General features: G+C 46.3%; 1 protein-coding gene across 1 annotated transcript; it reads left to right on the top strand.

The window, feature by feature from the left end:
- The first annotated feature begins 1,902 nt into the window (after window positions 1-1,902).
- On the top strand, window positions 1,903-25,265 carry MYO1A (myosin IA). Its single transcript, XM_049783659.1, has 27 exons — window positions 1,903-2,016; window positions 2,121-2,236; window positions 2,610-2,704; window positions 2,885-2,989; window positions 3,205-3,251; window positions 3,367-3,430; window positions 3,726-3,824; window positions 8,142-8,245; window positions 8,379-8,526; window positions 8,996-9,114; window positions 9,195-9,281; window positions 12,670-12,735; window positions 12,884-12,988; window positions 15,277-15,339; window positions 15,532-15,732; window positions 16,133-16,359; window positions 16,894-17,094; window positions 17,330-17,423; window positions 17,881-18,030; window positions 18,141-18,209; window positions 18,546-18,620; window positions 22,229-22,363; window positions 23,730-23,836; window positions 24,188-24,320; window positions 24,481-24,633; window positions 24,755-24,882; window positions 25,139-25,265. The coding sequence occupies exons 1-27, from the start codon at window positions 1,903-1,905 to the stop codon at window positions 25,263-25,265; spliced, it is 3,132 nt and encodes a 1,043-aa protein (XP_049639616.1).
- Window positions 25,266-26,446: the final 1,181 nt, after the last annotated feature.

The following is a 26,446-nucleotide window of genomic DNA, read 5'->3' as shown; positions in this document are numbered from 1 at the left end:
TGTGTCTCTCGGGCCAGAGTCCATGCCAGTTTATGGGAGTGGGTGTAAAAATGAGAGAAAAAGGGGACAGGCATCTAGGCCAGCCCAAGGTTCTAGCAGCTACTTATTTACTGGAAAAATAAATCTAACCATTGATTTTTAGGAGGTATAGCATTCTTTTATGGAGGAATCCCTGCCTTTTAAAATTAACTCACTTGGTCCAATTCTCACTTGAAAATAATGAATCTCACTGACACAATTAGAGGGGATGAAGACCTCTGGAAGAACTTTTGCTCTGGCCAGTGGGCAGTGATTGTGAGAGGTGGGCAGGAGAACTGGGGCAAACAGGGCCCTGGTTGCCTGATGACTTTTTGTTTGTTTTTGTGTCACACCTGGCAGTGCTCAGTGGCTGCTCGTAGCTCTGTACTAGGGAATCACTTCTGGAAGGCTAGGATAACAAATAAGATGCTGGGGATCAGAGCCAGTCAGCTGCCTGCATTCAAGCACCTTACCATTGTACTAGCTCTCTGGCCTGCTGGATAGGCACCTGAAATATTGCCGACCTGCTCCTCTCTCCTGCAAGAACATCTGGGCACCTTCTTTCTTATTTTTCTTCCTTTTTTTCCCTCCCTCCATTCTTCTTTCCTTCCTTCCTTTCTTCCTTTATTCTTTATTTTTCTCTTTCCTTCTTTCTTCCTTTTTCTCTTTCTCTCTTTCTCTTTCTTTTTCTTCCTTCCTTCCTCCTTTCTCCTTCCTTCCTTCCTTCCTTCCTTCCTTCCTTCCTTCCTTCCTTCCTTCCTTCCTTCCTTCCTTCCTTTCTTTCTTTCTTTCTTTCTTTCTTTCTTTCTTTCTTTCTTTCTTTCTTTCTTTCTTTCTTTCTTTCTTTCTTTCTTTCTTTCTTTCTTTCTTTCTTTCTTTCTTTCTTTCTTTCTTTCTTTCTTTCTTTCTTTCTTTCTTTCTTTCTTTCTTTCTTTCTTTCCTTCCTTCCTTCCTTCCTTCCTTCCTTCCTTCCTTCCTTCCTTCCTTCCTTCCTTCCTTCCTTCCTTCCTTCTTTCCTTCCTTCCTTCTTTCCTTCCTTCCTTCTTTCTTTCCTTCCTTCCTTTTTTCTTTCCTTTTTCTGTTTTTGGGCCACACCTGGTGACGTTCAGGGATTATTCCTGGTTATGCGCTCAAAAATTGCTCCTGGCTTGGGGGACCATATGGGATACCAGGGGATCAAACCACTTACCGCTTGCACCACCACTTAGGCCCTTTTCTTTTTTCTTGCCACACCTGGAGATGCACCACTGTTACTCCTGGCTCTGCATTCAGGAATTACTCCTGGCAGTGCTTGGGGGACAATAGCAAATGCTGGAGATTGAATCTGGGCAGGCCATATGCAAAGCAAGTACCTCACTCATTTTCCTATCTCTCTGGCTCCTTGGGCACCTACTTTTTTTTTTTTTTTGGTTTTTGGTTTTTTGGGTCACACCCGGCGTGCTCAGGGGTTACTCCTGGCTGTCTGCTCAGAAATAGCTCCCGGCAGGCACGGGGGGCCATATGGGACACCGGGATTCGAACCAACCACCTTTGGTCCTGGATTGGCTGCTTGCAAGGCAAACGCCGCTGTGCTATCTCTCCGGGCCCGGGCACCTACTTTTTTACTGGTCAGAGACAGTGGACCCCATATTCCAATCCAGGAGCAGAGTTGCCTCATACTTTCTTCTGGGTTTCTAGTCTCCCCAGTAAGCCAGGACTAGTGGACTAGTTCTGAGCCTCTCCTACACGGGGAGAGAGGGATCTTCTCTTTAGGGATTGGTCAGCAGGGACAGGAAGGTATGCAGATCTCTCTAACCTCCAACCCCACAATTAATGGTCTTGAAAGTGGACAGTTACCAGCACCACCCTTACCCCTTACTTGCAGGATCTATAGCACCTCTGAACATGACTTCCCTGGAACGTTCTGTGGGGGTGGAGGACCTGGTCCTTCTGGAACCCCTGGTGGAGGAGGCTCTGCTCAAGAACCTCCAGCTGCGCTATGAAAATAAGGAGATTTATGTAAGTGTTCCGGGGTGCTCCTATCTGTGGATGTATGAAATTGAACACACCCTGGACTCTCCCCAGCCTGTTCATGCTCCCTTCACCTTCTTCCCTGACTTTAGACTTACATCGGAAGTGTGCTCATCTCCGTGAATCCCTACCAGCAGCTGCCCATCTACGGCCCAGAGTTCATTGTCAAGTATCGGGACTTTACCTTCTATGAGCAGAAGCCCCATATGTGAGTAGAAAGATGAAGAGAAGGTTGTGAGGACCATTCAGTTCCCACTTCCTCCATGGCTCTCACTGGCTGCCTTCGCTGCAATCTGGTCTCTTGGGAAGGGGGATGAATGTGGGAATGGGGATCAAGTAATTGATGGTGGCTAGCATTGACTCTACTTTATTTTTTGTTTATGGGTCATACCCAATGATGCTCAGGGCTTACCCCTGGCTCTGCACTTGGGAATCACTCATGGAAGGGCTCTGAGGAGCCTATGGGATGCAGGGAATTGAACTCAGGGTGGCAACATGCAAAGCAGAGTGCTGACTCACTGTACTATTATTGCTCTGGCATCTGACCCTGCTTAAGTCTTCGCTTCCTTGCTCCCCCAAAGCTATGCATTGGCAAATATGGCCTATCAGTCACTGAGGGACCGGGATCGAGACCAGTGCATCCTCATCACAGGCGAGAGTGGAGCCGGGAAGACAGGTGAGGCACCTGGCTGGGACCCTCTCTCCCTGCCCATGCTGGTACTCCCTGATGGTCCTGTCCCCACCTCCAGGAGTTTCTTCCCCTCAGGAGTTTCATCTGACTTGGAGGGGTATAAAATGCTGGGCTAAGCAGTACCTAGGCATTTGCTGGAGTCTTATAAAAGAGTTTCTCCTACAGAGGCTAGTAAGCTGGTGATGTCTTATGTGGCAGCTGTCTGTGAGAAAGGGGAGCAGGTGGACTCTGTGAAGGAGCAACTGCTGCAGTCAAACCCAGTACTGGAAGGTGAGGATGGCCTCTCAGCACTCTTCAACCTGCCCATGGCACCCCTATGCCTCCAAACCTCAGATCGAACCCCTGCCCCAGAGTTCCAAGGTTCTTTTACTCTTTTACCCTTTCTCCCAAGGAATTGGAGGTGGGCATGGTGATGGTAGACTCCCTGCTCCATTTCTGAACTCCCTCTTCTCTTAACTACCTCACTCCTTGCCTTTCCTCTGCAGCTTTTGGTAATGCCAAGACCATCCGCAACAACAATTCTTCTCGATTTGTGAGTGAGCCTCTCCCTAGGCTGGGAGGAGTAGGTGTGGGGTGCTTGGGAGGGAGTTTCCACGGTGCCTCTTGAGAAGAGGAGGAAGCAAAGTGTTTCTCTCTGATCTCTGAAGGGAAAATACATGGATGTTGAGTTTGACTTCAAGGGATCCCCCCTCGGCGGTGTCATCACAAACTGTATGTCTCCCAGTTCTGTATGTCACCTCCTTTCTCTACCTATCCCACACTGTGTATCTTCATGCTAACCTGCTGTTTGCTTCCCTGATTCCCCACCCTCTAGGGATACCTGGAAGGAGGGGGTTAGAGGGACATGGCACTATATTCCAGATCCTCTGGACACTATTTTCTTCTTTTTTGGGGAGATATGGGTTCCAGGAGATTAAACCCTGGACTTCATATATGCAAAATGAGCTGTCTACCACTAAGGTATATTTCCAGTCCCCTTGGAACATTATTTTTTTTAATATTCTAGATCTGCTTGAGAAATCCAGAGTAGTGAAGCAGCTCAAAGGAGAAAGGAACTTTCACATCTTCTATCAGATATTGGCTGGAGCTGACGCGAAACTGCTAAGTATGTGCCCACCAGGACAGGACACAGGGCAGGATTTCTGTTCAATTTCCCCACACCTTAGGTGCTCTCTTGGTTTCTGGATTTCTCTTGCCTTGAGTCCCTCAAAATTGCTTTCTCTTTTTGAGGGTTTATATTTGTTTAAATTAAGTGTCATCCCCACCCTGCTTCCTTGCTCTTATGTTCTGCCCCACCTATGCTCTTTTCCCAAGCCTCCTTCAAAATGAAATCCTCATTTCCATGTTTTCCGCTAGAATTCTACCCCCTGGCCTGGAATCTTCATTTCCATCTATGCATCTCTTATCTTCAATTTAAAGAACTGTACCAATAGTTCAGCACGAGACTAGGCAGGATGCTATAGAGTTTAAGGAAATTCAGAGTGCAAACTGAAAAATTGTCCTGGGTCTGATATGCTTAAATTGCAGTTACTTTCTTATTTATTTATTTATTTATTTATTTATTTATTTATTTATTTAGGCTTTTTGGCCACACCTGATGCTCAGGGGTTTCTGAGCTTTGTACTCAGAAATTACTCCTGGTAGTGCTCAGGGGACCATAGGGATGGTGGGGATGGAACTTGGGTCAGTCGCATGCAAGACAAGCTCCTTATCAGTGGTATTATTGCTCCAGTCCCAACTGTTGTTCTCTTCCTCCTCCTCTTTTTTCTTCTTCCTCCTCTTCTTCCTCCTCTTCCTCCTCCTCTTCTTCATCTTCTCCTTTTCCTTCTCTTCCTCTTCCTCCTCCTCCTTCTCTTTTCTCCTCTTCTTCTTTCTCTCCCCACCCCACCAAGAAGTGTGGCTCCTCCTGATGAGTCTTGGCCAACTGGACCTGTACTTTTGATGTGATGTCTTGAGGATGATGTGTTGTTCAAGCCCTGTCATGCTGGATGTACCTGGGCTACCAGAGAGGTACTTAGGTGCTTTCAGGAATAAATATCATAATGCTTGAGGGACAATGTAGCACTGAGAGTCAGAATGGGGTTGGCTACATTGAAAGCTATGTATCTTAACCTTTTTGTAGCATCTCTCTGACCCCCTGCTTATATAGTTTTATGGAGGTTCCATTCACAGGTTGAATGCTTCTGACTTAACATGTGTTAGCCTTTAGGGTTACACAGATGATTAAGGGCATCTTGTCTTCAAAAACTTTAATCTTCTAAAGTTCCTAGGGTGGCAGATATGTGAACAAATACCTTACAACAATAACAACAGTTCTGTGCAAGGCAGACATGTGGTTCAGAGGTGGAGCATTTGCTTTGCATGCGTGAGGCCCTGATTTCAATCCCTAGTACCAAAATTGAAAAAAGAAAGACCAAAACCTGTGTAGGTAATTGTAGGGACAGAGTGTAGAGCTAGAGCTTGTTGACTCATACTATGAACAACTCATCCCACGAAATGCTGGACTGGCCCACACATGATAGCTCTGCATAATATCATTGTAAGGGCTGGTGGAACTTGAGGCCATGTCAGAATTTGTCTCTAAAGCCCCAATTCTAGTTGAGGACTGTGGGATCTAACCCACTACATGATACTGGGCTTGTGCTCCCCCTAACCTTTCTGGAAAATTGTTGTTTAAGAGTTCCTGAAGGTCCTTATGCTCTCTTCTGGTTTAATAGTCTCAGTGGCTTTCAATTTGTCTGAATCATAGGCATTTATGTCTTGTTCTGGCTGATTCTGTCATCCAATGGTGTGGGCTGAGTTCAGGTAGGGTCTTCCTCTCCTTGATGTCATCATCCCAGCTGCTTTCTGACTCATTCTCTGTCCAGACAAACGTCTTTAGTGTCTGCTTCAAAATTCATGTTTCAGGGATGCTGAAATTAAAGTTGCCATTAAACTATAATGTGAGGGGTTCTCCCTGGTTCTCAGACTTTTTGAATAAGTTCACAGATCTCCCTCAAGCTCCATGATTAACTCATACCTTTCTATTCCTGGTGAACAGCTTTGATGATTTCTTTTACTTATTTTATTTTTTAATGTTCTGTATATTCTCTTTATTTGTTTGGGGGGCCACACCTGGCAATGCTCAGGGGTTACTTCTACTTTTGCTTTCAGGAATTACTCTTGCTTGTGCTCAGGGAACCATATGAGATGCTGGGATCAAACCTGGGTCAGCCATTACCCAGTGTACTACTGCTCCAGCCCACTAAATTTATTTCTAAAAAGCATGTTTTTTGGAGGTGCATACTTGGTGCTGCTCAGGGACTACTCCTGGTTCTTCCCTCAGCATCACTCCTAATGGTGCTTGGAGGACTGTACGAGATACCAGGGGTTGAACCTGGATCTCCTGATTGCAGGACAAGCACCTTTCCTGCTATATTATTTCTCCAGCCCTTAAAAACATGTTTGTTGGGGCCGGGCGGTGGCGCTAGAGGTAAGGTGCCTGCCTTGCCTGCGCTAGCCTTGGACAGACCGCGGTTCAATCCCCCGGCGTCCCATATGGTCCCCCAAGCCAGGAGCAACTTCTGAGCGCATAGCCAGGAGGAACCCCTGAGTGTCAACGGGTGTGGCCCAAAAACCAAAAAACAAAAAAACAAAAAAAAAAACATGTTTGTTTGGCCTGGAGCAATAGCACAGTGGTAGGGCATTTGCCTTGCACACGGTCAACACCAGATGGAGCCTGGTTCAATTCTGGGCATCCCATATGGTCCTCCAAGCCTGCCAGAAGCGATTTCTGAGTGCAGAGCCAGGAGTAATCCTGAGCACTACTGAGTGTGACCCAATCCCCAATCCCTCCAAACCCCATGCTTTTGAAGGCTAGGCAGGCACATAAATATAAAGATAAATAATCATCCCCAGGACCACACCCTCCTAGTAGTCACCTTCACCTATTTATTCTGGACCTGAGACTTATTTCCTGTTTCTTTATTGTGCATTCTGTTTCAGGGATCACTCACATTCCAACTTGGGATGTTTGATTTATTTATTTTATGGGGTTCATGAGAGCGTCCACAAAATTTCTCTCCCATGCCATTTAAAAATTAAAATTGTTTGATTTGGGGGGATTTTGGTTTTGGGGCCACAGTGATGCTCAGGGGTTACTCCTGGCTATGTGCTCAGATATCACTCCTGGCTTGGGGGACCATATGGGACACTGGGGAATTAAACCACGGTTCGTCCTACGTCAGCTGCATGCAAGGCAAACACCCTACTGCTGTGCCACTGCTCTGACCCCAAAATTGTTTGCTTTTAAAACAAATTTTTCGGGCCCAGAGAGATAGCACAGCGGCATTTGCCTTGCAAGCAGCCGATCCAGGACCCAAGGTGGTTGGTTCGAATCCCGGTGTCCCATATGGTCCCCCGTGCCTGCCAGGAGCTATTTCTGAGCAGACAGCCAGGAGTAACCCCTGAGCACCATGGAGTGTGGCCCAAAAAAACAAAAACAAACAAACAAACAAACAAAAATAAAACAAATTTTTCCTGGGCTAGAGTCATAGTACAGCAGATAGGGTGCTTGCTTTGCAAGTGACTGACCTGTATCTGATCCCCAGCATCCCATATGTGCCAGAAGTGATCCCTTAGCACAGAACTAGGAGTAAGCCCTGAGCATCACTCTATATTGCCTCTCCAAAAAGATGGTTCTCAATGCAAGAGACCTAAATTTGATCCCTGGCACTGAATGGTCCCCTGAGCACTACAAGCTGTAGGCATCCCCTTAAAAAATATCCATCTTCAAACACTACTTGCAGGGGAAAAAGAGACTGACAAAACCTATGTAATTTGGGCTGAAATAGAGATTCACTCTGGGTGAAGCTAAGATTTGATTCAATTCATGTCAGAGAAAACTTTCTAGAAGAACAAGAACAGGATAGGCAAGAATCTACCACTTTACTGGTGCTCAATGAACAAATAATCTTCAGTCAACCAGGTCAAAGGTCCTCGAGGTGTGAGGGTTTGTTGGGTATAGTGCTCACCCCTCTTCCTTGCTCTCTCAAATCCACTGAAATCTGAGTAAAATGAAAGATCTGTTTCTCTGGTTTTGGTTGTTTAATACCCTGAGGTTGGGGTTAAGAGAAGACTAAAGCTTTTCTTTCAATAAATGGGGGAGGCGGGGGGGGGGGGGCTAAAAAAATAAACAAATGGGGGAAGAAACAAAATAATGATTATATAAGCCCTACATATCAGCTAAAATTTTAACCTATCATCACAGGAATTAAGAGTCCTAAAATAGAAGGAGACAGCAGAAAAATTCAAAAACAAAAAAATCAAAAACTCTTGAGAAAATGAAAGCACTAACCTAGGCTAGGGCAAGGCCTTTGAGGGTTAAGGTGGAGGTTCCAGACCACTCATAGTCTAACTCTTCCCCTCACATTGGCTCTTGCAGAAGCCCTGAAGTTGGAGCAGAACATAAGTGGCTACACCTATCTGAACCAGGAAGTGTCCAAAGTGGCTGGCATGGATGATGCCTCCAACTTTAAGTCTATGCAGGTGGGCACCAACTGGCACATGAGCTTGAGCCTCCATGCCAACCCCTCTTCCCACTCCCCTTTATTCTGGCTTGGAGTGAAGAGGGATTGAACTGGCTCCACACTTCAGAATCTAATTTCTGCTCTCTCCTAAGAATGCAATGACCATGATTGGATTCACAGAGGAGGAAATTCGCTGGGTGCTGGAGGTGACAGCTGTGGTGCTGAAGCTTGGGAATGTGGAGATGGTGGGCGAGTTCCAAGCCAATGGGCTTTCAGCAAGTGGCATCTCTAATGGCAAAGGTCCGTATCACCCTGCTGGGACCCCCACCCCACATTGCTTAATATGCCACCTGGAATCTCCTGCTGTCTCTGTTCTTCCACCATCTGCAGAATTTGTTCATTCAACCCCTAAGTGTGTTCTTAGAACATACTTACTAAGAACTTCCAGGGAGGCATCTTGAGATGAAGTTTTAAAATGTGAAAGTCTAGGTTACAGAACTTCTCAAAATAGCAGTGACTTTTGCACAAAGTGAGACAATCACATCTGTTTTCTAAGATACTTTCATTTGTAGATGATGCACATAAAATTTCCTGGTCTCCATTCTCTCTCTCCACTGCAACATTTCCTCCAAGGTCAGGTTATGGATGAGAAACAAGGATTTCCCAAATAAGACCCAGGACACCAGTATCCCTTTAGTTACCCTAACTTTCCTCCCTCCTAATGTCAGGGAGATGTTGCTTAAGTCACCTTGTATTTCATCATCACCAGGTATTCAGGAGATTGGGGAACTTATAGGTTTGAACTCAGAGGTGATTGAGAAAGCGTTGTGCTCGAGGACCATGGAAGCAGCTAAAGAAAAGGTGGTTTCCACTCTAAATATCATACAGGTAAGGGGGTCCTAGGAAATGGGCTGACTTGGAGTGTGCTTGGTGGTTGTAGCACTAACTAGCTTGACCTGGTCCCCTAGGCTCAGTATGCTCGGGATGCTCTGGCAAAGAATATCTACAGTCGCCTTTTCAACTGGATAGTGAATCGAATAAATGACAGCATCAAGGTGAGAAATTATCTTCTTTTAATATCATCTGATCTATCTTATCATTCCTGCTCTGATTATTGGCTCCATACCTTGGATTCTGAGATAAGCTCAGGAGGATGAGGTGTCAGTCAGAGTTCCTTGCAACATTTTTTGTTGGTGGTGTTTTAATTTTTTTTTTCCTGGCCATACCCAGTTGTGCTCAGAGCTTATTCCTGACTCTGTGCTCAGAGACCATTTCTGTTGGTTCTTGGAGGACCATATGGAATGCTGTGGAGTAAACCAATGTCAGCAGCGTACAAGGCAAGAACCTTTACCCTGATATCTCATTAGCTCCAAACAAAGTGTTTTTGTGGCAATATTTTTTGTTTTTATTTATTTTATTTTGGGGTCACTCCCAATGGCACTCAGGGGTTACTCCTGGCTCTGCACTCAAACATCACTTCTGGCAGGTTTGTTGAACCTTATGGGATGCCGGAATTCCAACCATGGTCTGTCCTGAATCAGCTGCATACAAAGCAAATGCCCTATTGCTGTGCTATCTCTTTGGTCCCCCGTTGTGTGTGTGTGTGTGTTTTTTTTTTTTTAAATTCAACTCTTTGGATAGAAATAGAGTGACTGACTACATGGCCCTTCAATTTATTTATTTATTTTTTTACTTTTGTTTTGGTTTGTGTTTGGTCTACATTCAGCAGTGCTCATGGAATTATTCCTGGCAGTGCTTAAGGGACCATATGGAATGTCAGGGAGCCATATCTGGCCAAGGCAAGTGCCCTATGTACTGCACGATTATTCCAGTTCCTACAAACATTCTTAAAACATCATTTATTTTTCTCCCTTTTCTTCATTTTATTATTGTTGCTGTTGGCCTATTGCTGCTGTTGTTGTTGTTGCTGATGCTGTTTATATGATACAGCTCAGTGGTAGAATGTTTGCTATATATGGAGGAAGAACCCGAGTCAATCCCTGGCACTGGCGCGTGCCACACACACACACACACACACACACACACACACACACCATAGTTTATTTATTTATTTATTTATTTTTGGTTTCGTGGCCACAACCGGTGACACTCAGGAGTTACTCCTGGATATACATTCAAAAATCTCTCCTGCCTTGGAGGACCATGTGGGGCACCAGGGGATCCATCCTAAGTTAGCATGTGCAAGGCAAATGCTCTACTGCTTGCACCACTGCTACGGCCCCCTAGTTTATTGTTTTTGCAGGGGGGTTCCCTCTTGATTGTGTTGTGTCAGGGATTTGATTTTGTTGTGCCACTAGGACCTGAATGTGACAAGAGCAGTTCTGTGGAGCTCATACTTGGTGACATGGAGCCAGGCCAGGGACCGAACCTGTGACATTACACCTGCTAGACAAAAGTGTCCTCCCACTGAATAGTGTTCCTGGATCCCATTTTAGAAAGATAGGAGCTTAAGTAGCCCAATTTAGAAACTGGAACATTAATCCTCTCTGATACGCAGGGTTTAGTGATGTTCAGATGAAATTATGTATGTGTTACCATATAGTTGATGAATTCCACTCATATATATTTTCAAAATGCTATTACCGTATTTTCTGGCGTATAAGACGACCCCCAAATTTTGCAGTTAAAACATAGGTTTAGGCCTATATTCGCTGTATCAGACAGAACGTTCCTGTGCTGCAACTGTATGTACCACAGTGAGCCAATCACAAGCAAAGATTCAAAGGTTCTACTGTACTAGATTTCCTCTCTGACTCTGGCCAGTCTGAGCAGGCTTTTGACAGTGTAGATTCGGGTCCAGAACATTGTCTAATTTGCATGCATCAAAAGCCTGCTTGGATTGGCTGAGTAAGAGAGGCGGTCCGAGCAGCCTTGCAGTGATTGGTGCAGGATCGAGTTGAAAAATTCGTTTTGTGGCAATATTCAGACAATTTTCATTTAGTGGCATATTGAAACATTTTTTGGGATATACTCGGCGTATAAGACGACCCCCTATTTTCAGTTGACTTTTTTTTTGTTTCAAAAGTCGTCTTATATGCCGGAAAATACCGTATATAGTTGATGAATTCTACTCCTACATATATATATGCAAAATAAAAAAAACAATACAGGGGCCCGCGAGGTGGCGCTAGAGGTAAGGTGTCTGCCTTGCAAGCACTAGCCAAGGAAGGACGGTGGTTCGATCCCCCAGCGTCCCATATGGTACCCCCAAGCCAGGGGCAATTTCTGAGTGCTTAGCCAGGAGTAACCCCTGAGCATCAAACGGGTAAGGTGCACAACCTGGATTGAGGCCCAGCTTTATATTGTTTTCCAAGCAGCAAGGAGTGACCTGGGGCAATAGCACCACATTATTAGGCCAAGCACTGAACTACCAGTCAAGCTGGGAGGGGCCTGTGTGCTCCTGTACTGTTTGGGAGTTCCAAAAATCAAGCAAACAAAAAGACTTGAATGTTTAGAAAACTATTATTATTCACAATAGCTCCAAAGTGGAGAAAATCTGAATGTCCATCACTAATGAATGTGTAAACAAAAATCCCATGGGTTATTATTTATCCATAAAGAGAAATTAAGCCGATCTACATAGCCATCATGGAGGAACCTTGAAAACATATCGAGAAGAAGCCAGATATCAAAGGACTATTGACCACATATTGAATGATTCCCATCACATATTCCATTCATTTGAAATTTTCAGACTAGGCAATATCCAACCAGAGTTGGAAAGTGAGCCTAGGGTTTCCAGGGATCGGAGGGAGAAGGGAACCATGAGTGAATGATTGTGGGTATAGACACCATCTTCTTTTTGAGATAATGAAAAAGCTTTGGCATTAGGTTAAAGTAATGGCTGTACATCTTTTGGATATACGAAAAGAACCACTGAATACCTTTTATGGCATGTGAATTAGATCAGGATAAAGCTATCATTCTAAAATCATGCACATAAAAATGTCACCAATTTAGAAGCTATTTACCGGAAGGCAGCAGGGTGAAATAGACTTTGAATCTAGGGGTGGGTAAATGCTTAGCCCTTCAACAATTTGATTTCTTTAAATCTGAAAATGGAAATAATCATACCTTATAAGATTCCAGTAAGAATTAATGATAGAAGGACATAAAATTTTATGTGAATTGCTCTTCTACCAGTATAAGGATGATTATTTTCCTGAGAAAATTTTCAATTCTCTCCCTCATAGCATGAACGCATCATCCTAGAATCCACTTATATCTTACTCTCCCTTCCTCCTCTTTGTTTGTTCTCCAGTATATCAAGGAGGAAGGAGAATTAAATCATAGTTACTTTCCAGCCTGGCCAAGTCCATCCTAGTACTTTATGTTCCCTGCTCACACAAGGTCTTTCCCAGAAAAAGCTGAGCTAGTGTGTAGAGCAGGCCTGTTCTAGACCCATCTATTCCTTCTCTTCAGGTAAAGACTGAGGAGAAGAAGAAGGTAATGGGGGTTCTGGATATCTACGGCTTTGAAATCTTGGAGGTAAGTGTTTCTTCCAACCTCAGTGCTTTGCTTTCCTAGGGCTGGGTGATTCAAATGGGGTGGTAACTAAAGGGAGATTGGGCTGAGAGAAAGGAGGGAATCTTGGGGTGAGTTGGTTTCTCCCTTAGATCTGTGTACTCTCCCTCAGGATAATAGCTTCGAGCAATTTGTGATCAACTACTGCAACGAGAAGCTCCAGCAGGTGTTCATAGAGTTAACCCTGAAAGAAGAGCAGGAAGAGTATAAGAGAGAGGTAAAGAAAGTCCTCTTCTTCCACCCAAGTCTTGAATGACTTCTAGACACATGCAGATCTTTTTTTCGCCTGGATCACAATTTCCTTTCAGTAGACCCATCCTTTCAGATGGGAACACAAAGGACAAAAAGTTTCCCTAGCACAGCTGTCCCAGCATTAGTAAGACACCCTAGATTTTTCTGTTCTCCATTCTCTAGTTCCTCATCTCTCACTGAAGGCCCGACAAAGAAGAGGACAGATTGATGAAAGGGTGTGTGTGTGTGCTGGGAGAGGTTTGACAAGGGAGAAGTGACAGCTGTGTTTGGCCTATGGCAGTCTGTGGGCCAAATTTAGAAGGGATGTTTCTCCTAGTTTTGGCACCCGACCACTTCCTTCTCAGAGCACTTTGTCCCCTCTGGGTCCTGATCTCACCATTCCCTCCTCGACCTCTCAGACTTCCTTTCCAGAAGTGCCCTTTGGCTCAACATTTCCACACTTCTTTCCTGAATCAGTGGAAAGCCCTGTGTTCTGTGAGGAGGTGTTAAAAACACTCAGTGATTGAGCTGAGTCACCCAAAGTGTGATTGGGGCATCTCATTCAGGGACAGTCACCCCAGGAGGCTTCCTGTGAGCTCTTGGGAATTTGTTGTGGCAGCACCTCAGGCAATTGGGGCACAGTGTGGAGAAAAGGCTTTTTTTTTTTTTTTTTATAATAAGAGTTGTCTTGCATGATTTTGTTTAAAAATTTTAATCATCAAACAGATTATACAGTTCTAGGCTTCACTGTTTAAAAAAACCTAGAAAAATGTGAAGAGATAGTTCTCCTTCCCACCTTGACTTCAGCTTTCTAATTTTCTTTCCCAGAGAGAGGTAACCAAAGTGGTTACCTCCTTTCAGAGGTCTTTTTCTTTTTTTTGAATAATCAGGAAAATATGCAAATGTATATTTTTCTACAAATTTATTTTTCTGGGGGTCAGGAGCTTTGCCTTGCCAAAAAGAATTGAAAAATAATAATAAAAAATAAATACAGCCTCAGGGCCGGCGAGGTGGCGCTAGAGGTAAGGTTTCTGCCTTGCAAGTGCTAGCCAAGGAAGGACCTCCGTTTGATCCCCCAGCGTCCCATATGGTCCCCCCAAGTCCGGGGCAATTTCTGAGTGCTTAGCCAGGAGTAACCCCTGAGCATCAACGAGTGTGGCCCAAAAAACCAAAAAAAAAAAATACAGACTCAAAATGTCATAGAGATCAATGGTTCTGAAAGGGAAGCCAGTTATTAGCATCATCTCTTGGAAACATGTTAGAAGAAAGGCCAATTAGCAGACTCTGTTCAGAAACTCTGGCACTGGGAACCAGCAATCTGCAGATTTTATAAACAAGCCCTCCAGGGTCTGGAGCAATAGTTCAGCAGTAGGGCAGTTGTCTTGCACACAGCTGACCCAGAACTGACCCTGGTTCTATCCCCAGCATTCCATATGGTCCCTCAAGCCTGCCAGGAGTGATTTCTGAGCACAGAGCCAGGAGTAACCACTGAGCATAGCAGCATGTGACCCCCCAAAAAAAAACAAAAAACAAAACAAGTCCTCCAGACTCTGAAACTACCCTTCAAACCCAAGAATCAAGGACTTTTTTCCTTATAAGTGTATGAAATTAGCTTTATTGTTTGCTGATCAGCTCATTTGTACTCTGGCTCTATACTATAGATAACCAATAGTGTCATCGTTTGTCACCACTCTCTTCTCATATTCCTGGATCCCACTCTCCCATGGTGGGGTAGTCCTTCTATCAATCTTTCTCATAATATAGTCCCCCTCTCTCTTCACCCTATAGTAACATCTGGTTTCTCCTTATGTCATAGGTGCTCTGGGGTCTCCCAGGTGTCTATCTGCTACCTCCCAAATTCTCCACAACTTTGGGGTGAGGGAATGGAAACAGAAACTAAAACCTCAATGAGTGCAGGATCTCCCACTGTCCTTCACAGAAAATAATTTTAGGAGAAAGTGAAGCAAGATAGTTTTTATTGAAACTATTTAGAAGTATGTGATGGGAGAGAAAGGAGAAGGGTGTGTTCAAAAGAGAACATAGAAATTCTCCATAGTGGAAACGTAAGGGGCTGACTTGCAACAAGCAAAGAACTAGAGACAAACAAGCAAAATATGTGTTCAAGGGAGAACATTGGCTCAAAGAGCAAACCTGAACACAGGGATTTCTGAGGGGCCTTATGAGTCCAGTGAAAAAGGACTCTGGTCTGAGGAAGTCTTTGAAACTTGGCATAGACCTGTTCCCTCATAATTTTTTTATGTCTTCCCTTGCCAGGGCATACCATGGACAAAGGTGGAATACTTTGATAATGGCATTATCTGTAATCTCATTGAGCATGTGAGTTTCCTTCTCTTATTTCTGGGGCTTTCCCTTCTACACTGGCCAGATGTACAGCGCTAAACATCCTCCCCCTTGATTCCTGCTTTGAACGATGAAGAGAGAAAAGAAGCAAAGGGATAGCAGAGAGGTGGAGCACAAAATGGGAGGACAGAGCTAGGTTGAGCTAATTTTTTTTTTCTCCCTGCGCAGCATCAGCGAGGCATCCTGGCCATGCTGGATGAGGAGTGCCTGCGGCCTGGAGTAGTCAGCGACTCCACTTTCCTGGCCAAGTTGAACCAGCTCTTCTCCCAGCATAGTCACTATGAGAGCAAAGTGACCCAAAATGCAAAGCGTCAGTACGACCACTCCATGGGCCTCAATTCTTTCCGCATTACCCACTATGCGGGCAAGGTGAGAGTGCGTGCAGGCAGGTGAGTGGAGGTTAGGGCTTGGAACTGAAGCAATGGGGTCAGAGCTGGGGGGATAGATGAGAAGCAGAAATACTTTTTTTTAACTTTATATATTTATTGATTAATTGATTGATTGGTTGTTGGGCCACACCCAGAGGTGTTCAGGGGTTTACTCCTGGCTCTGCACTCAGAAATCGCCCTTGGCAGGCTGGGGGACCATATGAGTACTGGGAATCTAACCCAGTCACTCATGGGTTGGCCACATGCAAGGCAAATGCCCTACTGCTGTGCTATCTCTCTGGCCCAAGAGGCAGGAATACATTATAAGGAGACCAAGATTCTAATGGCCAAAAGCCAGACAGGAGTTTGGGCTCTTAAGATCAATATCTGCTCTTCTACAGGTGACATACAATGTGAACAGCTTTATTGATAAAAATAATGACCTACTCTACCGGGACTTGTCCCAGGCCATGCGGAAGGCCAGGCACCCACTCCTTCGGTCCTTGTTCCCTGAGGGTGACCCTAAGCAAGCATCTCTTAAACGACCTCTCACTGCTGGGACCCAATTCAAGAATTCTGTGACCATTCTCATGAAGAACCTGTATTCCAAGAACCCCAATTACATCAGGTGACATGCTGAGCACACAGCAAACGTGCTCCCTAGCTGATGGCCGGCTCAGTGTCCATACCCTATAGAAAAGGTCCATGAAGAGATGATGTCTCAGCAATAGGGTCTCAGTGTCCTTTCCTCCTGGAACACAGAGGAAGACACAGTTCAAGAGTCGAGGCATGGGGAGGGCATCAAACATTGGCAGGGACCATGTTGGAGTGGGTGAGACTGGGCAGACCAGTGAGTCCACTTCCTTGGAGACGTATTTGTACCAGGAATGTATTTGAATAATTTTTTTGGGGGGTTACATCCGGCAATGCTCAGGGGTTACTCCTGGCTCTGCACTCAGAAATCGCTCCTGGCAGGCATGGGGGACCATATCGGATGCTGGGTATCACACCTGTGGCCATCCAGGGTTAGCCGAATGAAAGGCAAACGCTCTACCTCTGTGCTATTGCTCTGACCCAGTGTTTGAACAATGTGCAGAGGGTCATATGGGCACGCTGCAAATGAGTGGTCCCTTACCCCTGTGCCTGCCTGTCTCCCTACCAGGTGCCTGAAGCCCAATGAGCAGCAGCAGCACCGGCTGTTCTCATCTGAGCTGGTAGCTGTCCAGGCGCGGTACTTGGGGCTGCTGGAGAATGTGCGGGTACGGCGGGCAGGCTATGCCTTCCGCCAGGCATATGGGCCCTTCCTGGAAAGGTATCGATTACTGAGCAAAAGCACCTGGCCCCGTTGGAATGGAGGAGATCGGTGAGACTCAGTGGGGTGACTAGGGATCAGGGAGCATGGGTGGGGGAAGTGCCATGTTTTTCTGCGCCAGTGCCATTGGGGACAAAGCTTGAATGATTCCTGTTCGGAGGCTCTACAGCCTGTTGACATTCAGGCCTCTTCCCTAGGGTGGTGTGGGGTCAGGACTCTTGAGAGACTGAGGGATTCTCTCTCCGGGGATGACCCTCCAAAGGCAGCTTCTCCTCTGCTTCCATAGGGAAGGAGTAGAGAAGATCCTGAAGGAGCTGAACATAAGCTCAGAGGACAGGGCCTTTGGAAAAACAAAGATCTTCATTAGAAGTCCCAAAACTGTAAGTTGGAGGATGTCCTTGTTTTGGGTGGGTGTGGGGATGGAAGAATGGGGTGGTAAATTGGGGAGAGGAGTAGTGATCCCTTGGAACAACTGGTGATCAGGAGATCTATCTGCAGGGATTTTTATCTCTGGAAGTTGAGTTCTTGGGTACCATTCTGCTTTGAACCTACAATTTAGGGGTTCTATCATGTCTCACTCTGAGCACCTCTACTGAGGGAGGAATAGGAGGTGAAACTGATGTGCCATTCTTGGGTTCCAAGATGAGTGCAGGATATGACAGCAACCGCCTTGAATTTGGTAGGGGCTCAAATGCACTGAGGACTGGACAGGACAAAGGCATAAGTAGCACCATGAGTAATATGGCAGGGTAGCTTCTGGTGCAGAGGGAAGAGAAAGCACTATCCCCAGGCCACCTGGGGCCACACATTCAGCACCCCTGTCCTGCCTCTGCACAGCTTTTCTACCTGGAAGAGAAGAGGCGCCTCCGACTGCAGCAGCTGGCCACGCTTATCCAGAAGACATACCGAGGCTGGCGCTGCCGCACTCACTACCAGCAGATGCGCAAGAGTCAGATACTCATTTCTTCCTGGTTTCGTGGCAACACGGTACCTGGCCCTACCAAAGCTCTGGCCTCATCAGCCTGGCAAGGGTGGACAGAGGGAGAGGTGGTTCAGGAGGACAAGGGACTTTCCTAACTGGCCTATGGTTTCCACAGCAAAAAAAGCGCTACGGGAAGATGAAGGCATCGGCATTGTTGATTCAAGCTTTTGTCAGAGGGTGGAAGGTAATGGGGAAGGGAAGGGAGGTGTTTCTCTGCATCCCTTCTGTCACCAGGTTCTTCCTGGATTGTGCCAGCTTCTGGGGGGGGGTGGGGTGGGGAAGAGTGGCAGAGAACAGGGCTGGCTCTGATGTAAGACAGAGCTCCACAAAAGATCCCCTCTATGTGGCAGGGCTTGGGGACCTCACTCAGAGACTACATTTGCTACCTTCTGCTTTGTGCATTTCATCTGCCACTCCTTCCTTCCTCTGCTCTGGCCTTTCTTCTTCCTGTAGTTGAAAATAGTAGCATGTCTTCTCGGTCTCACTATCTTTGGTTGCCTTTTTTTTTTGTCTCTTCCAGGCCCGCAAGGATTATCGAAAATACTTCCGGTCAGGGGCTGCCCTCACCTTGGCAAATTTTATCTACAGGAGCCTAGTAAGTGTGTGTGTGTGTGTGTGTGTGTGTGTGTGTGTGTGTTGGGAGGGACTTGGGACTTGCTGGAAGAGGGAGATGTGGGGTATGAGAAATGCTTTATCTCTGCATGTAAATGCCAGAAGAAGGGTTGGCAAGGCCAATCCACTGGGGCCCAAGAGCAGAACAGGAGAACATTTTGGTTTGAGAGTACACTGTCGGCAACCTCATGGCAGAAAAGGTACTCAATACACCCGGCAATTGGTTTATGCTTTGTAGGCGGAGAAGAGAGGGGGCCTGGGTGGCTAACATTGGATGAGCTAAACCAGGCCTCTCAGGTACACCTTATGGCTGTGATGAAAATGCAGTAATATTTCTCAAAGACTCCCCTGAACTAATATAAGGAAAATTAGAAATTAAATCCCAGGAAAGGTTTTACCTTTTTAATAAGTGATTATTATATTTTTTGAGTGTTTGGCACACCCAGTACTTCTCAGAGGCTGTTTCTGACTCTGTGCTGCCAGAGATTGAACTCAGGACTCCCTCATGCAAAAGAACTTTCATCCATCTTCTCTTCTCTACCTTAATTCTAAGGAGCCATAACCAGACAGAGCTGGGCAAATGATGTGCAAAAAGAAATAGAGGAACAGAGAAAGGTGATTTCTAGAGACTCCATCTCTTATATGTCTGAGAAGTGTGAATTGTAGAAGAGGAACTGACTGGGAAGGAGCAGTATTGCCAGAGAAATCTGGAAAGGCTCTAGAGGAGGAGGAGGAAGATGGGAGACCTTGAGCAGATGCTGAGTTGTTTAGAACTGACCTGGGTTGATTGGGTTTTTGGAAATCTTAAGGACAATGTAAGGACTCTTACTAATGTACTCTTTCAGACAGGGGACACATGCACTAGCTCTTGGTTTCTCTTTTTCTAGGGAGAGACTACCTCTTCCCCCATCCCCAGGCTGAGGAGAGAGTGTTCTGTGCCCTATTATTAGAACTTTCCATTGCCTTCTTGAGCCTCCTTGGGGCCCTCCTGTACTTTGTCAGGGAGCTTTCATCATCCCAGGCTCTTCCATACCTGTATTCTCTTGCTGTCTCTAGGCTGTCTGTCATCTTGGGATACGTGCTCCCTTGCTGCATGCCTAAGACCAGCAATCTGCTTTTGCTCTGCCTTTTGACCAGCTCCTTTTTCACCTTGGGGTCACCTGTATATTATCAAACATCTGTTGAATGTCAACTCAGGAGCTGTTAGGTTAAGCTATTAATTTAAGCAATAAATCACAAGCCTGACAGGAATATGCACATAGGGGTTCCTAGACATCGACACCCTCACTCTAGTGTTTTGTTGTTGTTGTTTTTAAAAATTTAATGCCAAGGATCAAACCCATGCTAGCTACTTTCTGTTTCTGGAATACACTACCGTTCATTCCTATCTCAGAGGCTGCCTTTTTTTTTTTATTTCATTACATATATAGTAACCTTACATTACTTTTTTTTTTTTTTTTGCTTGTGGGCTCTCTCTTCCCACCTCCAGTTGCATGGAAGCTCAATGAGATGAAGGCTTCATTTTCTCTGATCACTGCTAGAACTCTTGACCTAGAATAGTGCCAGACATAGATTCAACAGATATTGAAATCCTCAGGTCTTAGGAGCATTATTCCTAAAGATGCACCATTTAGAAGAGGGAAAAGAGGGGCCAGAGAGATAGCACAGTGGTAGAGCATTTGTCTGGCACACCACTAAACCCAGGAGAAGGTGGTTCAATTCTGGGCATCCCATAGAGTCCCCTGAACCTGCAGGGGCGATTTATTTTACCCCCCCCCTTTTTTTAAAAATAAAATATTTATTTAAGCACCATGATTACAAGCATGGATATAGTTGGATTTCAGTCATAAAAAGCATACCCCCCCTTCACCAGTGCAACATTCCCACCACCAAAACAGGGGCGATATCTGAGCACAAAGCCAGGAGTAACCCCTGAGCATCTCTGGGTGTAACTCAAAAATAAAAAACAAAAAACAAAAAGAGAGAGAGAGAGAGAAAAGGGGAAAGATTTCTTCAGATAATAGTATAAAAGCATAGGGATATTTAGCAGAAACCTCATGCCCCAATCTCAGGAAGTTGGAGAGACGCAAGTCTGGAAGCAAATGCTGACACAGGAAATAATCCACTCACAGTTAAAGGGGATAAAACAGGTTCAGGAACTCCCACATGCAAGCCTTCCGCTCTTCAGAAGCAGATTCCACGGTGGTGGAAAAACTGAAACCACAAGCAGTCTCTCCCTGAGATCTGGGGTCTTTATTAGGAAGCACAAGAAAATATCCTCGGGTGGAGAACAGGTGGTCTAAGGCACCAATCCAAAGGATGCTTCCATCCAAAGGTGCTTCTGATCAATGAGTAACATGTATATCTTGAATAGGATGGAACCCCATTAGCCCGATAAGGATAGACGAAGTGCTATGTGGCTTTGAAGAAAGGAAAGATGAATTGGAGAGATAGTACAGAGATAAGGCACTTGCTTTGCAAGTGGGCTACAGGTACCCCAAACCCTACCAGAATTGAATCCTGAGTACAGAGTAAGGAGTAAGGCCTTTGCATAGCTAGATGTGGTTCAGTAACAACAACAACAACAACAACAACAACAACAACAACAACAACAACAAAGTAGAGTCAACCTGTGACTAGGAAAGCAGGGAGGCTTTGGGTGGAATCTCGAAGAACCATGGACTCTGGGGTGGGCAGAGCTAAGATCCAGACTGGTAATACCTGGGCTGGGCAGAGGACATGACATGGAACCACCCTCTATGTTTGGTGTGCCTGGGTAATGCAAAGGATACTGTGACAAAGGCTCTGAGCAGAGGTTTTGGAGTTGAGGTGTGAGACTTGATGGATCAGGAAGGAGGGAGATTGAGAACCTATCTAATAACTCACACTGTCAGTGGCAGTGGCTTCAAGAATATGTAGCCACGGGGCCGGAGAGATCGCATGGAGGTAAGGCGTTTGCCTTTCATGCAGGATGGTGGTTCAAATCCTGGCATCCCATATAGTCCCCTGTGCCTGCCAGGGCAATTTATGAGCATAGAGCCAGGAGTAACCCCTGAGCACTGTTGGGTGTGACCCCAAAACAAACAAACAAACAAAAAAAGAATAAGTAGCCACAAGAGTAAACTCTGAGACCTGTCTTCATATAGGTTCCTTTCACCTCATCACCCTGGGTAACAGGCCTCTTTTTGAAATGGATTCTCTCTCTCTTTTTTTGGGGGGGGGCACACCTGGTGCTCATTGCTTACTACTGACTCTGCTCTCAGGGATCATTCAAGGTAGTGCTCAAGGGACCATATGGGATGTTGGGGATTGTACTCCTGTTGACTATATGCAAGGAAAGCACCCTGCTCATTGTAGTTTCAGTTTGGCCATGGAATAACATTCTTTCCTTTTAACCTCTTATTCATGTTCTCGCCGTCTAACTTGTTGATGCTTGATCCAGAAGGTGAATCCCTTCCAAGTCCTCAGATACACTCCTTGTTTCTCATTTTGAGGTGGGGTGGGGTTGAGATGCTTCCTCCTTTCAAGTGGTAGGATATGGATGCAAGTTCCTTCTCATGATTCCATTCCTCCCACTTCCTCCCATCTTAGGCACAAAAATTCTTGCTGGGGCTGAAGAAAAGTTTGCCACCACCCAAGGTCTTAGACAAAACATGGCCAGCTGCCCCATACAAGTGCTTCCGTGTGGTTAATCAGGAGCTCCAGCAGCTTTTTCACCAGTGGAAGGTGAGTGGAATCCAGTTCTTTTGCCACCCTTCCTGTTTACTGCTCTCTGCTTGCCTCTTTCCCCCTGCCACTTCTTCCTTTGTTTTTCCCTCAAGGCCTTCATCTTCCACTTCTTTTTCTTTTACATCCAGTGGTGCTCAGGGACTACTTCTGAGCTGGGGAAGGAGATGGTGGCTTCTCAGTTTCTGGCAGTGCTTTGAGGACTGTGTAGTGCTGGAGATTGAACCTGGGCATCTTGCATGCAAAATATACACTCAGCCTATTGAGCTATCTTTTCCGATCGTTTTCTATGTTTTTCCTTTCCTCTATTTTTTTTTTCTTTTTGGGCCACACCTGGAAGTGCTTATTCCTGGCTCTGTGCTCCTGGTGGTACATGGGAAATCATATGGGGCGCAGGGGATTAAACCCAGGTTGAACATGTGCAAGACAAATATCCTACCCATTGTATTATTACTCTGGCCTCCTTCCTTCCTTCCTTCCTTCCTTCCTTCCTTCCTTCCTTCCTTCCTTCCTTCCTTCCTTCCTTCCTTCCTTCCTTCCTTCCTTCCTTCCTTCCTTCTTCCTTCTTCCTTCTCCTTCCCTCTCCCCTTCTCCTTCCTTCCTTCCTTCCTTCCTTCCTTCCTTCCTTCCTTCCTTCCTTCTTCCTTCCTTCCTTCCTTCCTTCCTTCCTTCCTTCCTTCCTCCTTCCCTCCCTCCCTCTTTCTTCCCTTCCTTCCTTCCTCCTTCCCTCCCTCATCCTTCTTCCTTCCTTCCTTCCTTCCTTCCTTCCTTCCTTCCTTCCTTCCTTCCTTCCTTCCTTCCTTCCTTCCTTCCTTCCTTCCTTCCTTCCTTCCTTCCTTCTTTCCTTCCTTCCTTCCTTCCTCTTGCTCTTTATTTTTTTCTTTCTTTCTCCATTGTGGTGGGAAATGCAAAACAAAAACTCACAAAATTAATTTGTGTTTTGTAAGATTAATGTTTGTGTCCTGGCAGTAGGGCATTCTCATGGCCATGTGTCATCCTAGGTCATACTCTCCCATCATTCCAAACTGAAACTATGCCCAGTTCAGCTGTGACTCCCCAGTCCCTGCTCTCCCAACCACTGGAAATTCTACTTTCTTCTCTTTGAACCAGACGAGGCACCTCATTTAAGTGAAATCATCTGAAAGCACTTACTGGGTACATGTTTGGGACAGCCTTGAGCTATGTGCTGGGCAATCAGGCAGTACTGAGCTGAGTCTGATTGTTTCCAGACCCCTCCCAGCACCTCCAATCTCATCTCCTCAGTAGAGTTTCTCCAGTCCCTCCTCTCTCCTTCACCTCTCAGCTTCCCCCAACCCCAGCCCTCCTTCCCCTTCAGGGTCTTTATTCCTGCCCCTCCTCCTTACAGTGCAAGAAATTCCGGGACCGACTGTCCCCCAAACAGGTAGAGAGCCTGAGGGAGAAGGTCTGTGCCAGTGAACTGTTTAAGGGCAAAAAGGCATCTTATCCTGCGAGGTGAGTCTGGGGATTGCACAGTCCAGCAGGAACAAACATGCAAGGCCCTGCAGTGGCAGAGGGCTGTAGAGAGCAGTTCTCAGATGTGAATACATAGCAGAACCTCCTGAAGCTTAAACTCCTGAGTGTTAGTTCCCTTTTCTGGGGTCTGGGGGTGAGTCCAATCATTTGCCTAGTTCTAAAGGTTCCTCAGGAGTGCTGCTGGGGAACCTGGACTGAACTCTGAGAGGAGATACAGCTGAGAACAGATCTTGGGCTGTGGGACACCTGACATTGAGTCTCCTGGGGAGGGCACATGATCCTGGGGGTCAGGGCCTTGTCTCCTATGGCACCTCTCCTGTATCTCCTCAGCGTCCCTCTCCCATTCCACGGTGACTACATTGGACTGCAGAGGAACCCCAAACTGCAGAAACTGAAAGGTGGGGAAGAAGGGCCTGTTCTGATGGCAGAGACTGTGAAGAAAGTCAATCGTGGCAATGGCAAGGTACAGCCCTGCATGGGGAAGCCCCGAGCCTGTTCTTTCTCACAGCCTGGGCCAGCAGCTGGATTGTGAGGCAGCTTCTTTGCTGAAGTCTCTGGCTGAGTGGAAGTGGGGAGTGCAGTAGATTCCCATTTTTCCTTACCCCTTCCTGTTCTTTCCCTAGACTTCCTCCCGAATTCTGCTCCTGACCAAGGGACATGTGATTCTCGCAGACCCCAAGAAATCTCAGACCAAAATTGTCCTTGGGCTGGACAGTGTGGCAGGCGTGTCAGTCACCAGCTTAAAGGACGGGCTTTTCAGTTTACATCTAAATGAGGTGGGGGTTTAGGTGCCCTTGTGCTGAGGGGTGGCTACCCCCTCACAATACTTCAGCACTGTGAAGTATCTCAGGCTTCTCCTAAGGAGGAGAATGAGTCCCTTCCTCTCATTTTCCTAAGATCTCTTCAGTGGGTGCTAAAGGGGACTTCCTGCTGGTCAGTGAACATGTGGTGGAGCTGCTGACCAAGATGTCTCGGGCTATGCTGGTTGCCACGCAGAAGCAATTGCCTATCACTGTGACTGATAAGTAAGGCCGCCCGCTGGGGATGAGGGACTGCTGGGCACAGATGACCAATGTTGGTCATTGTGACCAGGGAAAATCATTGTAGTGAGGCATTTCAAGTCAGAACAGGGACGAGGGTGTTTTATACGCATCCCCTGCTCCAGTTCTCTGGTGCCTTGGCTTCTGCTATGAGGGTAGTGGATGGACTGCTCTCACTCAGGAAACTCAACTCGGGGAGCTGGGGGAGGCACTAACTTTGACTCTTCTGTCCCCCTCCTAGGTTCACAGTGAAGTTCAAAGAAGGCAATGTGACTGTCAAGGTCATTCAGGGCTCTTCTGGGGGTGGGACCGGCAAACTCAGCTGTAAGAAGAAGGGGAGTCAGTGTCTGGAAGTGACTGTATCATGAGGAGGGTCTTCTTCTGCCTGAACCATCAGGGAACCCCTGAAGAAGATCTATTTTTTTCAACCCTGTCCTCCACATTTCCTTTCACCCCCAGCCCTTCTGCCCTTCAATAAAACAAGTGACTCCCCCCAAATGATCTTTCTGTGGAGGGGCCCCACTTGCTTGCTTGCTTCTTATAGCTTGTGCTTCACTTCCTCCCGACCCCTTCTGGAGCTGAGAGGCAGATAATAAGAAGGGAAAGCCAGGGAAATTTTCTTCAGCCTCCTTTACCAGCTGAGCTCTGGCGGGCTTGGGAGGAGTTAGAGAGGGAGAGTGACTGGGCCATGGGGACTGAAGCTCGGGTCGCAGGTGGCCGACGGGCTGATTCATTAAATGTGTCCCTGACCATAAAGGCAGGATCCGGTTTTCCTGGAAACTGGGAGTCTCTGGACATCTTGCCTGCAAAGAGGTCCAAGGTTGGAGGGTGCATGAGGGTTAATGAGGTAAGCTGGAGAATGCAGGATTTCTTGCATCTCAGAGATTTGGGACTAGGAGTCACTTGGGCATTATTACATCTGCTCCCCAGTATTTCTTTTCCATGCACCACAGAGGGATGGAGGCCAGACTGTTGCCAATGGTTATCTAGCCAATCGCTGTCCCACAGCTGGGGCCTGTAGCTGGTGGCTCTTGCAGAACTACCCCCGACACTCCCCCCACCCCTGCCAGACACAAGCTTGGGCTGACCACTTCCCTCTTCCTTTATTTTTTTCCTCTGTGTCATTGTCATTTTAAATTTTTGTTTAGTTTCTGTCTCACATCATGTGGTTGTCCCCCGCCTCTGTGGACTGTGACTAATATTAATACGTATTGTTTTGTATAATGTTTTTACATGCACCCCAACCCAATTATCTCTTTCCTCAGAGACGTCAGCCTCATCCACTCCAAGGAGCTGCTCTCTTTGCAGTGGGATTTCCCTCTGTGCTCTGTGGGCGCTCACAAAGGCTGCCTTTGTTTTGTGTCTGTCTTTGCCTCCCCTCTTTCTTGAGCTCTATGTCTGTCTGCCCTGGCATGTACCTTCCTTCCCCATCTTCTCTGCGGAGTGAGGTGAAGCTGGGGTCTCCCTCCACAGCCCCACGCAATCATGCTGGCGAGGAGGGACCTGATTAACTTTTGCCTCCAGATTATTAATCTTGCTTTCTGTGCGC

This window comes from Suncus etruscus, chromosome 11 (genome assembly GCF_024139225.1).
Source record: "Suncus etruscus isolate mSunEtr1 chromosome 11, mSunEtr1.pri.cur, whole genome shotgun sequence".
Lineage (NCBI taxonomy): Eukaryota > Metazoa > Chordata > Mammalia > Eulipotyphla > Soricidae > Suncus > Suncus etruscus.
Note: the sequence above shows the minus strand (reverse complement) of the source record. Positions and strands in the feature narration are given on the sequence as shown.

What these genes read in the sequence shown, in the direction of transcription:
- MYO1A (XM_049783659.1), top strand. Translation starts at nt 1,903, where the DNA reads ATGACTTCCCTGGAACGTTCTGTGGGGGTGGAGGACCTGGTCCTTCTG. An exon ending in GTCAAACCCAGTACTGGAAG is followed by an intron (nt 2,990 to 3,204) that starts GTGAGGATGGCC and finishes TTTCCTCTGCAG; the next exon opens with CTTTTGGTAATGCCAAGACC. An exon ending in CCTATCACTGTGACTGATAA is followed by an intron (nt 24,883 to 25,138) that starts GTAAGGCCGCCC and finishes TCCCCCTCCTAG; the next exon opens with GTTCACAGTGAAGTTCAAAG.